This window comes from Nyctereutes procyonoides, unplaced genomic scaffold, assembly GCF_905146905.1.
Source record: "Nyctereutes procyonoides isolate TBG_1078 unplaced genomic scaffold, NYPRO_anot_genome, whole genome shotgun sequence".
In the NCBI taxonomy this organism is placed as follows: domain Eukaryota; kingdom Metazoa; phylum Chordata; class Mammalia; order Carnivora; family Canidae; genus Nyctereutes; species Nyctereutes procyonoides.
Window position 1 is genome coordinate 9,773,108 of NW_026575129.1, and position 13,582 is coordinate 9,786,689.

Consider the following 13,582-nt stretch of genomic DNA (forward strand, 5'->3'; position numbering starts at 1 on the left):
CAGAGACAGTGCTAAGCACACATGCTTATTTAATTAAAAACTAATTGTCTATTTTAAAGGTAGAAGTAAGGATAGGTTCATTACCTTCTAAATGAGTGGCTATCTAAGAACACAGATTCACAAGATAGGAATAAAACAAAAGCAAGCTTTAATACTACTTCCTATCTGCCCTCGATGCAGTGTGGAACAGAGGGGAGGATCAATGGAAGCATATAAATGTTCAACACTCCAGGCAGCGGATAGCATACACTGATGACAGAAAAGGGAGTGGGCACTCTGCCAACAGACTGCAGAGCGGACTAAGGCAGTTGGGCTTTTCCTTGTTGAGAAGGGTGAGTCATTGCAGTTCTCCAGATGGATCTCAGCAAGTGCAGAAGGACTGGCTCAGACCACGTGTATGTTCTTTTGACTCATGGTGCTGTGAGGAGATGGCCACAGGGCAGTGGTTTTCAACCCAGAACAAAGTTTGCCAGCAGAGAGGACTTTTGATAACATCTGGAGACAGATTTGGTTGTCACAACTTGGAAGCTGAAGTGTTACTAGCATCTGGTGGGTAGATGCCAGAAATGTAGCTAAGCATCCTGTAATGTGCAGGACATTATCCTCAGCAAAGAATTATCTAGGCCATAATGGTCCCCTGTTGAAAAACTTTGCAGTAGAGCCAACTTATGTAGGACTGAGTGCAGCTTTGGCTTTAATTAAGAATATCTAGGCATCAAAGGTTAGGGCACTTAGGGACAATTAACAAGCCAATCCCCTTAAAGTATTATTTCATTGCTAAAAGTAAATTATGGGTGCTTGAAACGTTCTATATCTTAATTGTGGCATTCAAATTCATTGAACAATCTACCTAAAATAGACATGTTTTGTTGCACATTACTAATGTCTTAATGTAGTGGATTTTAAAAACCAAATCATAATCTCACACTCAAAACATAATATTTGTATTTAAGCTGAAATTGCCACATAATTTGTTCATTGTCCCTGGGTGGCTCAGCAGTTCAGTACCTGCCTTTGGCCCAGGGCGTGATCCTGGAGTCCCAGGATCGAGTCTCGCATCAGGCTCCCTGCATGAAGCCTGCTTCTCCCTCTGCCTGCCTATCTCTCTCTCTCTCTCTTATGAGTAAATAAATAAAATCTTTAAAAAAATAATTTGTTCAGGGCAGCCCCGGTGGCTCAGCGGTTTAGTGCCGCCTTCAGTCCAGGGTGTGATCCTGGAGTTCCAGGATCGAGTCCCATGTCGGGCTCCCTGCATGTAGCCTGTTTCTCCCTCTGCCTCTCTCTCTCTCTGTCTCTCATGAATAAATAAATAAAATTTAAAAAATAATAATAATTTGTTCATTGTTTTCAGCAAACATTTCGAGTGTCTCCATGGAGGATTCTTAGGATAGATACATAAGTGATAAGTAAAAAAACAAAACTTTGCTGTCCTCAGAGAGCTAACATTCTAGTAGAGCATCACACTTTTTTGTATTTCGGATCTACATACTTCAGACCATCGAGAAAGACAGAAAGTTAATTAAAAAGTGATATATGGAGAGTCACAGGAAATTTGCTAATATAACATTTTGAAGCAGCAAATATTTCAATTAACCCTTCTTGTAACCCCATAGAGTAGGTAACATTATTGCCCCATTTGAAAGATGAGAAAAGGTCATGCAACTAATTAAAGCTAGATAATTAGGATATATTGTGGATTTGAATCCATGTCAGTTTGGTTCCAGGTTACAATATACTGCTTGGAGTGTGCAACTCTGGGTAAATGTGCACGAACGAGAAATTATAGAACAATTGTGACAATTTACAACCACTTTAGCAAAGTTCCAAAAGTATATAAAACCCTTGGAAATTGAATTCCTATAGAGGCACTCTATAGGATTTCAGCAAGAAACTGGGTCTCTGTAGAGGAGATGTTATGTGTTCAACTAGACCATTTCCCTTTTCTTCTAGGACACACAGAACTCTCAATTCTTCAGACCCCCTGCATCTGGATGGTAGCATATGATTGATTCAGATAATAGAATTTGGGCACAAGGGGATCCCTGGGTGGCTCAGCGGTTTAGCGCCTGCCCAGGGTGTGATCCTGGAGTCCCGGGATCGAGTCCCGCGTCGGGCTCCCGGCATGGAGTCTGCTTCTCCCTCCTCCTGTGTCTCTGCCTCTTTCTCTATGTCTATCATGAATAAATAAATAAATCTTTAAATAAAAAAAAAAGAATTTGGGCACAAGCAGTGTATGCCACCTACTGACCTGGTCCATGAACAACCCTGTGTGAGCCTCTACTTTCTTTCTTAGCATCGTGGCAGGCAGAGTCAATCCAGAGGATTGAGTGTAGCACAGAGGATGATGACACTTGAGTATACCATGTGGAAGATCACGTGCTGAACATCTGATTCAGACTGTGACATAGTAAGAAAAAAAATCTTCATTGTATTAAGCCATTAACATTTTGGGATCATTTGTTATGTTAGCTAGCTTTAATTACCTTATCTAGCCCAGGCTCCATGAAGCAAAGAAGAGTAAAACTGATAAAGTAAGTAATACTACAACAATTTTCTATGTGAAAAAAAATTTATGATTTATTAGTTTATTTACATGCTGATATTGTTCCAGAAAACATTTGAGGTATAGAACAAAGACATATATAACAAGATAGAATAAATTTAAAATTGGAGAGGAAAGTGAAACAAGGGTAAATAAATCTAGAAAAGAAGATGGAGCTAGGAGTGAAGTAAACAAAATAGATCCATCGTCTCCACTAAAGGTGGGTCACATATTGGGCTATAAGCATCCTAGGAACCAGTATAAGGAGAAAATTACAGTGAAGTCTGTTATTCACAGTACTCATAAGACAAAAGCAAATCAGCTATCCAGGAGAAGCATGTTTATTTGAGTTCTAAGACCAGGAAAAAATTTGTCCTATGGGTCCTCATAAAAATGATGATGTGAAATATATTGAAACACATCCTCAGAGGAAAAAAAAATCTCCACAGTAAACCCAGCAATGAGATTCATAAGTCTGATATTTATAAAATCCCTTAGTACGAAGTGGTGAGAAGATACTGAGCACAATTCACATTCAATGATACAGTTTTAGAACGCTGTTCAAAGAGAACTGGAAATTAAGCCTAACCTACTTTGTGTAATAATTTTATAATTAGTTTAAATGTTTAAAATAACTGTTTCGTGAGTTCAGTAATAATTTACTCAAACTGCATAGATATTCTCAAGAAATACACATTTTTTCTTAATGGTAAGTTCAAACTAAAAAGTCAAATACAAAAATTGTTATAGCATAAACAGACATCTTGATGGGTTGTATTAACTGTAGAGTTGCCAGCCCATTGTCTAAAGGAACAGAGTGCCTTTGATCTGATTCCTGCAATCTCACCCGAATGGTCAAAATATAGCAGCAGCTTATATGCCATTGATCAGCAGTAATGGGCGTGGTAAGAAATCAAGATTTCCAGAAGGTCCTTACTTGCACAATTCTTTACAATCATCACATGTAATGCAACATGGTTGGTTCTATTGTCACATATCTCCTCTGTTTTTCTTCTGCTCTAACAAAACAGGACTTCTTTTTAGAATGATGCATCAGATTGGTTTTTGGTACGCCTGGGAGGCTCACTGGTTGAGCATCCACCTTTGGTTCAGGTCATGATCCCAGGGTCCTGGGATCGAGTCCACCCACATCGGGCTCCCTGTATGGAGCCTGCTTCTCCCTCTGCCTGTGTCTCTGCCTCTTTCTCTGTGTCTCTCATAAATAAATAAATAAAATCTTTTTTAAAAAATTGGTTTTCAAAATCCCCTGCCTCATTTAAATTATGTTTCCCTTGGAACCCCTGGGTAGCTCAGCAGTTAAGCATCTGCCTTTGGCTCAGGGTGTGATCCTGAGGTCCGGGATCCCCGAGGTCTGGGATCGAATTCCACATTGGGCTGTTGTGTGAGAGCCTGCTCTCCCTCTGCCTCTCCCTGTGTGTCCCTCATGAATAAATAAATAAAATCTTTAAAATGAATAAATAAAATAAATTATGTTGCCCTAAAATAAATTAATAAAACTATTTAACCACTTAGTATCCCAGTTATGGAAACAACCAAGAGATACCATAGGGCATTTAAAGAAACCCGTTCAAAGCAATGATAAGTTCCATTTCAGGTTAAGTCAGGATGGACATGGAACATAGATGCAACTAGAATCAGTGATTTTTAAATTGAGAAATGTTAGTTTTGTATTTATTTTGTAAAAATGTACCTACCTATACTTGGCGATTGTTAATGACAAATACATTACTGTTGCAGGGTTGCAGGGTTCTTGTCTCATGGAGTGGAAGAATGAATCTCGCCAACAAAAGGATGAAGTGAAACTTTATCAAGTAAAGGTGAGAATAGAAAGGAAAGAAAAGGAGTGCTTTGGAGTGAGAAGTGTCTCAAATGGGTTGCCATTAAGGGCTTTTTATGGTCAGTCTTTTATAGAAAACTGACCAGGGAACTTGATAAATATCTTGTCCATATCATTTAAGTCAAAGTAGATTTGTAAATATTATGAAAATATCTCGTCCATATTTAGAACAAACAAGGTGTATTTATTATGTGCCCTTGTCTCTGGTTAATATCTTATCTATAACATTTCTCCACATCTGGGATTTCTGTGAACCTGGTTATATCACCCCCTGCATGACCCTAGTCACATCACCCACTATCTAGCCTCAGGTTTCCCTTACTCGGCATGAGTGAATCTATAAAAAAAAAAAAAAAAAAAAGAATTGTTTTTAAACCTACAATAAAATTGGAATAAGAAATGTGAAATGCTTTTAAGAAAAAATGGTATTCAAAAGTAATGAAACAAAAGGAGGAGTAAACATACAGCTTGATGAAGTTAGCATTTTTTTTGGCAGAACCTTTTCATCCAGTAGGCCATCAGTCAATCATTCAGAAGGCTAGGAGAATATTTTCCAATCCTAATTGCCACAGTGGTATTACATTTTGTCTTTTCCTAAAACCAGGTCCCCCCGCCCCCACCCCCACCTGCCACAAGCATAAAATTTCAAATAAAAGCTAACACAGAGTCCTGACTATAATTCTGCAGTAGGAGAAATTCTAAAAACCTAAAACCAAAAAAGAACATATTAACTTGAGTTTTTCAGTGTAGGACAGAAACATAATTTCTTCACTAAACAATCTATTTGTAAATAAACTCTAACCTAGTTCTTAAAATCCTATATAGTAGCTGTTGAGAGAAGTGACAAATATTGTACTTTAATTTTTAGAAATACTGTTCTATATAATGTAATTTCAGTCTCCAAAGACTCCTGAGTCTAGAAAGTACACTGCTCACTCTATGATATACACTCTACTCACTACTTAAAATAATTGGATTTTATTTTTAAAATATGACTTTGGAGTAAGCCTCGTGTCCCTAAAGATGTTTTCTATTTTGTGCCAATATGTGAAATGTCTCATTTCTCTTGAAATTCATTTTATACCACAAAGAGTATCATACTGAATCAAAAATTTCTCTAGGTTGATTCACATCTTTCTTGCCAACTATTTTGACTAGATTTAGATTGTTAGGCTACATGTATAAGAAACTACGTGTGATACCAGTTGCAGATTTGTACTCCTGTATAACAAACGGTCACAAAACTTAGCATCTTAAAACAATCATTTATTATCTTCGTTTATAGTTCTGAAGGCTGATGAGTTCATCTGGGTAATTCTTATTTAAGGTAACTCATAAAACTATAGGCAAATAATGGCCATGGCTAGAATCACCTGAAGGTTTCTTTACTCATATATCCAGTTCCAGGCTGGGGGATGGCAAGAAGAACTAGAGGCTGATCTGGCCTATTTTTTCCCCTTATCTTACCCACCTTTCCCCCACGTGGCTTCTCTAAATGGTTATCTTGGGCTCCCTATTGTCCTGGTACTCTTGGGGTAGTCAGACTTCTTACTTGGTGGCTGACTTTTCTTAAGAAAACATTCCAAGTTGCCTGATTGGAAACTGCAAGGCTTTTGATAAGCCACCTTCAGGAGTCTCAGAAGTTTACAGTGTTGCATTCTATTGGTCAAGCAGGTCACTAAGGTCAAGAGGAGGGGACTTAGATCCCACCTCTCAAAGGGAAGAGTTACAAAGAAATTGTGGCCATCTTTAATTTATCACAATTCCTATTCAAAAATGGAAGATTGCCAAATTTCCTTAAACTTTTCCTTCATTCTACAGCAAATTTTAAGAGATTGAGATTAGCTTAAAACCCCTAAACTCAGGGTATGTTAGTTATTTAATTAATTTCTTACTAGCTAGCAATTAAGAAAAACAATATGGAAACCGATAAGAAATTTTCCCTAGTTCTCAGTTTGACTTTTTTTTTTTACAAAAACCTTTAAAATAATTATCAAAAATGTGTTCTGTGGGTCGTATCTAGCCATTAATAAAACGGTGAATAATCATAGAAAGAATAAGAGATCTCAGCAACTTTCTTTTTTCTTTTTCTTTTTTTTAGCATGGAGGCCAACTCAGGACCCCATCCCAGGACCGTGAGATCCTAACCTGAGGCCAAGTCAAATGCGTAACCGACTGAGCCATCCAGATGCCCTTCTCATCAACTTTCAATTCCATTCCAATTTACCCTCTAAGTTGTCAGGAGCATCAAAAAGCTGATGCTTTTGAAAGTGCATTTCTGAGGCTATTTAGCATTCCCCCAAATTATGCCAGCTGCTACATCACCATCAAGTGGAACCGCTCTGCTTCCCAGACTCTAGGTAGCATTGACTGGGGCCACTCACTAATGTTCAGCTGGCGGCTAGACTGAGCTGGGGGGTCCAAGGTAGCTTCACTCACATGCCTGACAACCTGCCCTGACCCCCGCCTCCTTTGGTGGACTCCTGGGGACTCTTCGGGAAGCATCTCCAGCAGAGGAGTCAAACTTCTTACATGGATACTCAGGGTTCCAAGGGCAAGTATTCCAAAAGACAGGAAAGGGACCTGCCAGTATAAGATCGGGGCAGGAGACTAACACGGCATCATTTACAACAAATTCTCTTGGTCAAAATAGAGAGTCCACCTGCATTTGAGGAGAGAAGGCATAGACTCTGTATCTGGATAAAAGGATTTGCAGCTATCTTTAATTTGTCATAGGGCCCATAAGAAGGCTGGCAGTTCTGAAGCCACATGCCAGACTCTATCCTGGAATTCACTTTGGAGTTTGCTGGAAGCCAGTTACACACAGGAGCCTCAAATGATGTGAATTAGAAGTTACAATGAACCAAACACACAGGGGATATTACTTGCATTAGACTGCAAAGGACGATCCAGAAATGCTCAAAGTGAAAATGTTTCCCGGATTATAGTTAAATCAAAATCCTTTAATACATACGAGCCCTGAGGGGGACATTTAGAGAAACTTGAGGTCCTGTAGCCTCTATTAGGAGTGGATTGGAGTTTGCTCCGCCCTGTGTCTCCTGTTCCACTCAGTGACCCTGTTTTCAGGACTCCTCCCCTCCGCCCCGCCCCGCCCCGCCCCGCCCGCCCTGAGCTCAGCGTTGAGGCGCCCTCGGGCTCCTGCACCTCCCGGCCCTGGCCGAGCGCGGCCCGGCAGGTGGTCCCCGCAGGGCTAGGGTAGCCGATCTAGTCGTACAAAGGATCACCACACTAGTAGAGCTTGGAAAGGTTTATTTTTGTGTCTCATAAACTCTGCGAAACTGCGTCCCTAAATTCAGTAAAATCGCTCAGGTGTGAATCCATCGCGGTAGGCTCTCCGGGCCGCCCCCACCCGCGCCCGGGCTCGTCCCTCCGGGGCCCGGCTCCCGCGTCGGACTACATGTCCCATAATCCTTCAGAGCCGACGTGGCGGTGCGCTCTCTGGACTACGATTCCCACAATCCTCGGACACCGCCCTCTGGTCTCCTTCTCTGCGGTCGCTCCCCGTTTCCCATCTTCCCCTTCGGCCCCGGCGCGCCGAGGAGCAAGGTCGCGGAGGGGAGCGCGCGGGGTGCTGCCGTTCCTGCCGTCTCGGGGCCCGCGGCTCTCGCAGGACCTTCAGCGGCGCTATGTTGGGACAGAGCATCCGGAGGTTCACGACCTCTGTGGTCCGTAGGAGCCACTATGAGGAGGGCCCCGGGAAGGTTAGTGCGTAGGGCCCCCCCCGTCGCCTCGTTGGGGGAGGGGACCTGGGAAGCCGGAAATGGGAGCGCGGCGGTGGAGCGGGGGAAGGGGGCCGGCAGGAGCGGGAGCCGTAGGCCGCCACCTCGCCCCGGCGCGCCCCGGAGCTCCCCCCCGCTCCCCTGCACTCCCTCGCGCTCCCCCCCGCGCTCCCCCGAGCTCCCCCCTCCGCTCCCTTGCGCTCCCCCCCCTGCGCTCCTCCCCCGCTCCCCTGCGCTCCCCCCCGCTCCCCTGCGCTTCCCCCCCTGCGCTTCCCCCCCCCCGCTCCCCTGAGTTCCCCCCGTTCTCCCCCCCCCCCGCGCTCCCCTCTCCGCTCCCCTCCGCGGCCTCCAGGACCTGCAGGGCCCCTGGGCCCAAGGCTGCAGGTGTTGGCGGCTTACGGCTGAGCTGGAGGTCATCGGAGTGAAGGTCGCTGGCGACGCATGAGGACGTGAGGCCTGTGGTTGTGGGTCGAGCCTGATTAGAACTCTTACCCCTCTTTAGTTGGGGTTGGGCTCGGCTCAGGTGGGGATAGGTTCGGTTGGAGGGGCGCGCGTGGTAGGGCTTCTCGGCGGTGGAAAAGGTGGACCTCGCGATGAGTTGCCCTTGCCGCGTGCCCTCCGCAGGTGGCTGATGGCTCACATCGTAAACCACAACGCCGCCTTCCATTTAGAAAACAGCTCCCCTGGAGAATAGTTTTTCGATCTTCTAAAATGAAAACTTGGCGCCGAGTTAGCCTGACCTGGAGCCCTGCCTAGGGCTCAGTAAAGCCAGTTTTTTTTTTCTTTTTTTTTTTTACCGCATAGTGTTGGGTGGGATTAAGATCATAGGATGTAAAACGTAATAATGTCCTAAAAGGAGGTATGGTGTACCGCGTCCGTAACCCGAGGCTGTAAGAATGAAATTACTATCTCCTGTGTACTTACCCGGTGGTTTGAAATTTCATTTTTGTTGCTCTCTCTTTTTTCCCCAACAGAATTTGCCATTTTCAGTGGAAAACAAGTGGAGGCTACTACTTATGATGACTTTGTATTTCGGATCTGGATTTGCTGCACCTTTTTTTATAGTAAGACACCAACTGCTTAAGAAATAAGGATGTTTTAATTGAACCACTAAACAGGTAATCCATGGATCCCTAACCTTCCCAAAGTCCTGTTCTCCCTTCTATTTCTTTCTTCCTCCCCTCCCCCCACCCACAGTTACACAAACAGTGTGCAGGGCTGATTCCTGAAGTTAGTGTAGATGTGGCATTGCTGGGGACATTTTGATGAAGCTAAAAACAAATATTCCTGTGTTTAAAAAAACAATTTTTATTGGATGCTATTGTTTGTCAGGTGTATTTTACATTAACGATCTCTTGGTGTTAGGGAGCAAGCCTGTGAGTGAGATGGGTGACTTAACCTAATCTAAGACACAAAGATGTTAAGTAGCCCGTAGCTGGTGGTCGTGGACCAGGATTTTTACCTAGTCTTGTTCCAGAGTTCACGCTCCCAACCAGGTAGCGTTCTGGTTAGATTATCTTTTTTTTTTTTTTCCTTAAGATTTTATTTATTCGTGAGACACACAGAGAGAGGCAGAGACACAGGCAGAGGGAGAAGCAGGCTCCATGCAGGGAGCCCGATGTGGGACTCTATCCCCAGACCCGGATCACGCCCTGGGCTGAAGGCAGACACTCAACTGCCGAGAGCCCACCAGGCATCCCCTGGTTAGATTGTCTTCAGGGCAATAGGTGTTGGTATATGCCCAAACCAATCTTGTGTGTGGGGTTAGCAGATACTTTGTGTGAGAAGGAAACATTTATTTAGCTTAATTGTAATCAGAATATTCCTCAGAGCAACATTATGGGAAGCTCTGTGGGCTGGTATGAATTAATTCCAAAAATACTGTTAGTAAGAAAAGGCTTTTATTTGTCTTAATTCATAAGGGAAAGGATTTATCCAGGTGACCCATAATGGAAAGATTTTGGTGCATATGATGAAGCAAATCAGTATGAATAAAGTCATGATACTGTAAACGCTTTCTGATGTACCAGTCATAAACTGATAGACGATATGTTGATGAACTAAATGATCTCTTCTTAATGAATGAGACATTTTAAATGTCAATAACTTATTATTTTTATTTGCAGATGTGAAAAGGAACATTTTAAGAGGTGCAGTCTCTGAAAAATGGATCAAACTCTTGAATTCAACATACTCAACATGTTTGTAAATAAACTTATGGCATGAATCTTTAATGCCTCTTTGCTGAAACATGGAATGTAATGATTGTGCTTTTTTTATTTGGGAAATACTCAGGATTAGTTTGTTTGGTCAGAATATGTGTGTGATTGTGCCTGTTTCTTGTTTTTAGATTTGAGGTTTTTGATTTTTGATTACTAGGTCAGGACCTTGTTGGTAATCTATGTTATTAAAAAGGCAAACTTTGTTGTCACATAGTAATCTTTTAGTTGAAAAAGAAGTGTACTTTTATTTGCCTTTACTAAATAAGCAGTAAAATTGGTTTTCTTCATGAGTGACATTTAGTCATGAGGAAAAGCACTAGTGTATACAGAGTGAAGCCCCAAGAGTTCTCCAGACCTGTGATCTAAAACTAAAATTTTCCCGTGATAAATTTGCTGTTGACCAAATTTGCTGTTACTTAGTCGTTTTTAGACTAAGTAAAAGTAGAATACTTGAAATGTAATAGCTTGTAAAACCATATGGAAATATTCCAAGTTTATTCTGGAATTTTAGTAGAAATGGACTAAAAGATGGCTCTGATTAGTAATTTATATCAGTAAATCAAATTTATGTTGATAGTGAAATGCTGCTAGCTACATAAAATGTAGTGACTTAGTTCCTAGGGCTTTGTATTGGGGCAGGAAAACAGTTTTTAAATGTTTAATCCTCGTTTAGTCACTTTTGGAATACCACACTGATGTTAGAAAAATGCCGTAAAGCAGAGATTGTAAACTGCTGCTCCATTTGAGCTCTAGACTTTTTGGTTGAATAGGGGTGCTGTACTTTTTAAACCATTATTTAAAAACGAGAATAGTTAAAGTCTCTTTGGGTTCTTGAAAAATTGCTCTGAGTGGTTCTACATCCTTTCATAGAACAAAACTGCTGCCTAAAAAAAAAAAAAAAAATGCTGCCTAAATTAGTCCTGACAACATTAGATTATCTGTGTACCCCTAATGTTAAACTACTCATTTAGTGGAACCTTAAAAAACTTTATGGTTTGACTGGGCCTATCATCACGATCTCCAATAATACTGCGATAGTTACTTAAATATGGATATAATTAAATCTTTATGACTGCCTAACTTCTTCCCTGTACTTGCATGTCATTGTTTTTTTGATTATTGCTGAATCAGATGTCATCTGTGTTTATGGAACATTAAGGCTTTCTGCCTTTGGGAAGGTAAAAATGAGTTCAAAGACCATAAAATGATTCCAAATTCTTGGTTCAAATCTCTACTGTTAAGTTACAAATTTAGCTGTTGTCCTTTACTTGGAGGAAATTGGAATAGAACCTATCTTGTAGTGTTTGGGGATTTGGTAAGCTATATATAAAAACATTTTAGTTTCTGGCAAGTTCTAAAAGATTTATTTTTTTTAATGTAAAATACATCACAAATCAAATGTTACTGTTACTTACCAGCAAGGTCTAGCTAGCAAATATCTAATGCATTAAATTGTTTTCCTCAGTGTTTGAGATTTACATGAATGAGGGGGAAAAAACCTCCTTTGCCTGTCCTGGGAGAGGAGCACAGATTGTCCCAACATAAAAAGGCTTCTGTAACCTGGGTCGTAGTCCATAAGTATGTTGAGAGGTAGAGGCCAGAGAAACAACCAGTCAGGTATGTATATAGACAGATTTGTTGTAAGAAATTAGCTCATGTGATCATGGAGGTGTGAGAGGTCCAAAATCGGATGCAGGTAGTGCTGAAGGCTGGAGACCTAGGAAGAGTTGCTATTCCAATCCAAAGCTGTATGTTGACAAGAATTTACTCTTCTGGAAGCACCTGAGTGCCTCAGTAGAGTATGCTACTCCATCTTGGGATCCTAAGTTTGAGCCCCACATTGGGAGTAGAGTTAAAATAAAATCTTAAAGTCCTTATAGGCATGTGGGTGGCTCGGGCAGTTAAGCATTTGCCTTTGGCTCAGGTCATGATCTCAGGGTCCTGATCTAGCCCTGTGTTGGGCTCCCTGCTTAGCAGGTAGCCTGCTTTTCCCTCTTGTCTGCCCCACTCCCCCATTCATTCATTCTCTCTCTCCCAAATTTTCCAGGGAGTTTGGTATTTCTATTAAGGTCTTCAGCTGATTGCATGAGGCTAACTCACATTATGGAGAATAATCAGCTTTAGAAACTCAATTTAAATGTTAATTTCTCCCCAAAAAAAAAAAAAAAAAAAAGAAACACACTTCACAAATATTTGACCAAATAATCTGGACTCATGGCTCAGTCAGGTTGACATTAAATTTAAACCATGCCAATTTCATATAAGCATGTGACTTAACGCAGTGTAATATTTAAAATGTTGGAGTTTTAAAAACCACAAAATTCCCGTAAAAATCCAGTTCTTTTGGAAAACCCACTGGACAGACCCACACATTCCTGTATGAAATTGAGCTAGGACAAATAAAGTACCTCATACACATGCTTCCTCAACTCCAGGATACCTGAATAGGGATTTGTTTTGAAGGAAAACTGCCACTGCTTCCATAGTTAAGCTTTGGCCACCCTGAAGGAAAAAAAAAATCCGTATTTTGCTACAGAGGCAGAACAAAACAGTTAATGGGTTCAAGAGTAGGGTTTGCTTGGATTCCAAGCCAGTCTTTGGTCACATATTGTCAAGAGACTGCCTGAGTTCCTGTTCTATCAAGAGTATCTAGTTGTGAAGATTAAAAGTGGAAGTAGGTCTAATCGAGGCAAATTTCTTTAGATTCCTGCTGTAGAGTACTAATGAAAAACAAGTGAGGTGGAGGAAATAGAGTGGACATGGTTGGAACTGTTCAAGTTGATCCCAAAGCCGTTCTGCAGTTGCTGGCAGGTGTTTGCAGTTACTCCAGCTACACTTCTAAACAGCTGTCCAGCAGGTACTTCAACCTTAGCCATGTGCAAAAATGTGTGGATGCGTATTGTAAGCTGTCACCATCAGTAAAATTCCAGCTTCTTAGCATGTATTTAGTCATTTCCCTGCAGTTTCAGCCTCCCCCTCAACATACAGCTCCATTTTTATTACCACCTCCACGTCTTTGTTCAGGTGCCACATTTTCAGTAAAGCTCTCTCCTGCTGATTCCCCCCCTTTAGCCCAAACATACTACACAAAGGTCTCCCAATACCTTGTAAACAGCTTTGTAATGACCTCAGCATGTACTGTATAATTACTGATTTCCTTCCCTATCTCATACCAGCATATGATCTTTCCAAGACCAGGGAGACCATTACTTATTCATGC

At 41.6% G+C, this 13,582-nt stretch overlaps 1 protein-coding gene and 1 non-coding gene across 2 annotated transcripts; both read left to right on the forward strand.

Annotated features, from left to right (window-relative positions):
• The first annotated feature begins 7,924 nt into the window (after positions 1 to 7,924).
• LOC129521089 (cytochrome c oxidase subunit 7C, mitochondrial) lies at positions 7,925 to 10,390 on the forward strand. Its single transcript, XM_055342321.1, has 3 exons — positions 7,925 to 8,122; positions 9,115 to 9,258; positions 10,267 to 10,390. Exons 1-2 carry the CDS (start codon positions 8,048 to 8,050, stop codon positions 9,229 to 9,231), a joined length of 192 nt encoding a protein of 63 aa, XP_055198296.1. The 5' UTR covers positions 7,925 to 8,047; the 3' UTR covers positions 9,232 to 9,258; positions 10,267 to 10,390.
• On the forward strand, positions 10,104 to 10,166 carry LOC129521102 (small nucleolar RNA Z39). Its single transcript, XR_008666760.1, has one exon. It is a non-coding gene; the product is annotated as a small nucleolar RNA Z39 (small nucleolar RNA).
• Positions 10,391 to 13,582: the final 3,192 nt, after the last annotated feature.

What these genes read in the sequence shown, in the direction of transcription:
- LOC129521089 (XM_055342321.1), top strand. Translation starts at nt 8,048, where the DNA reads ATGTTGGGACAGAGCATCCGGAGGTTCACGACCTCTGTGGTCCGTAGG. An exon ending in ATGAGGAGGGCCCCGGGAAG is followed by an intron (nt 8,123 to 9,114) that starts GTTAGTGCGTAG and finishes TTTCCCCAACAG; the next exon opens with AATTTGCCATTTTCAGTGGA.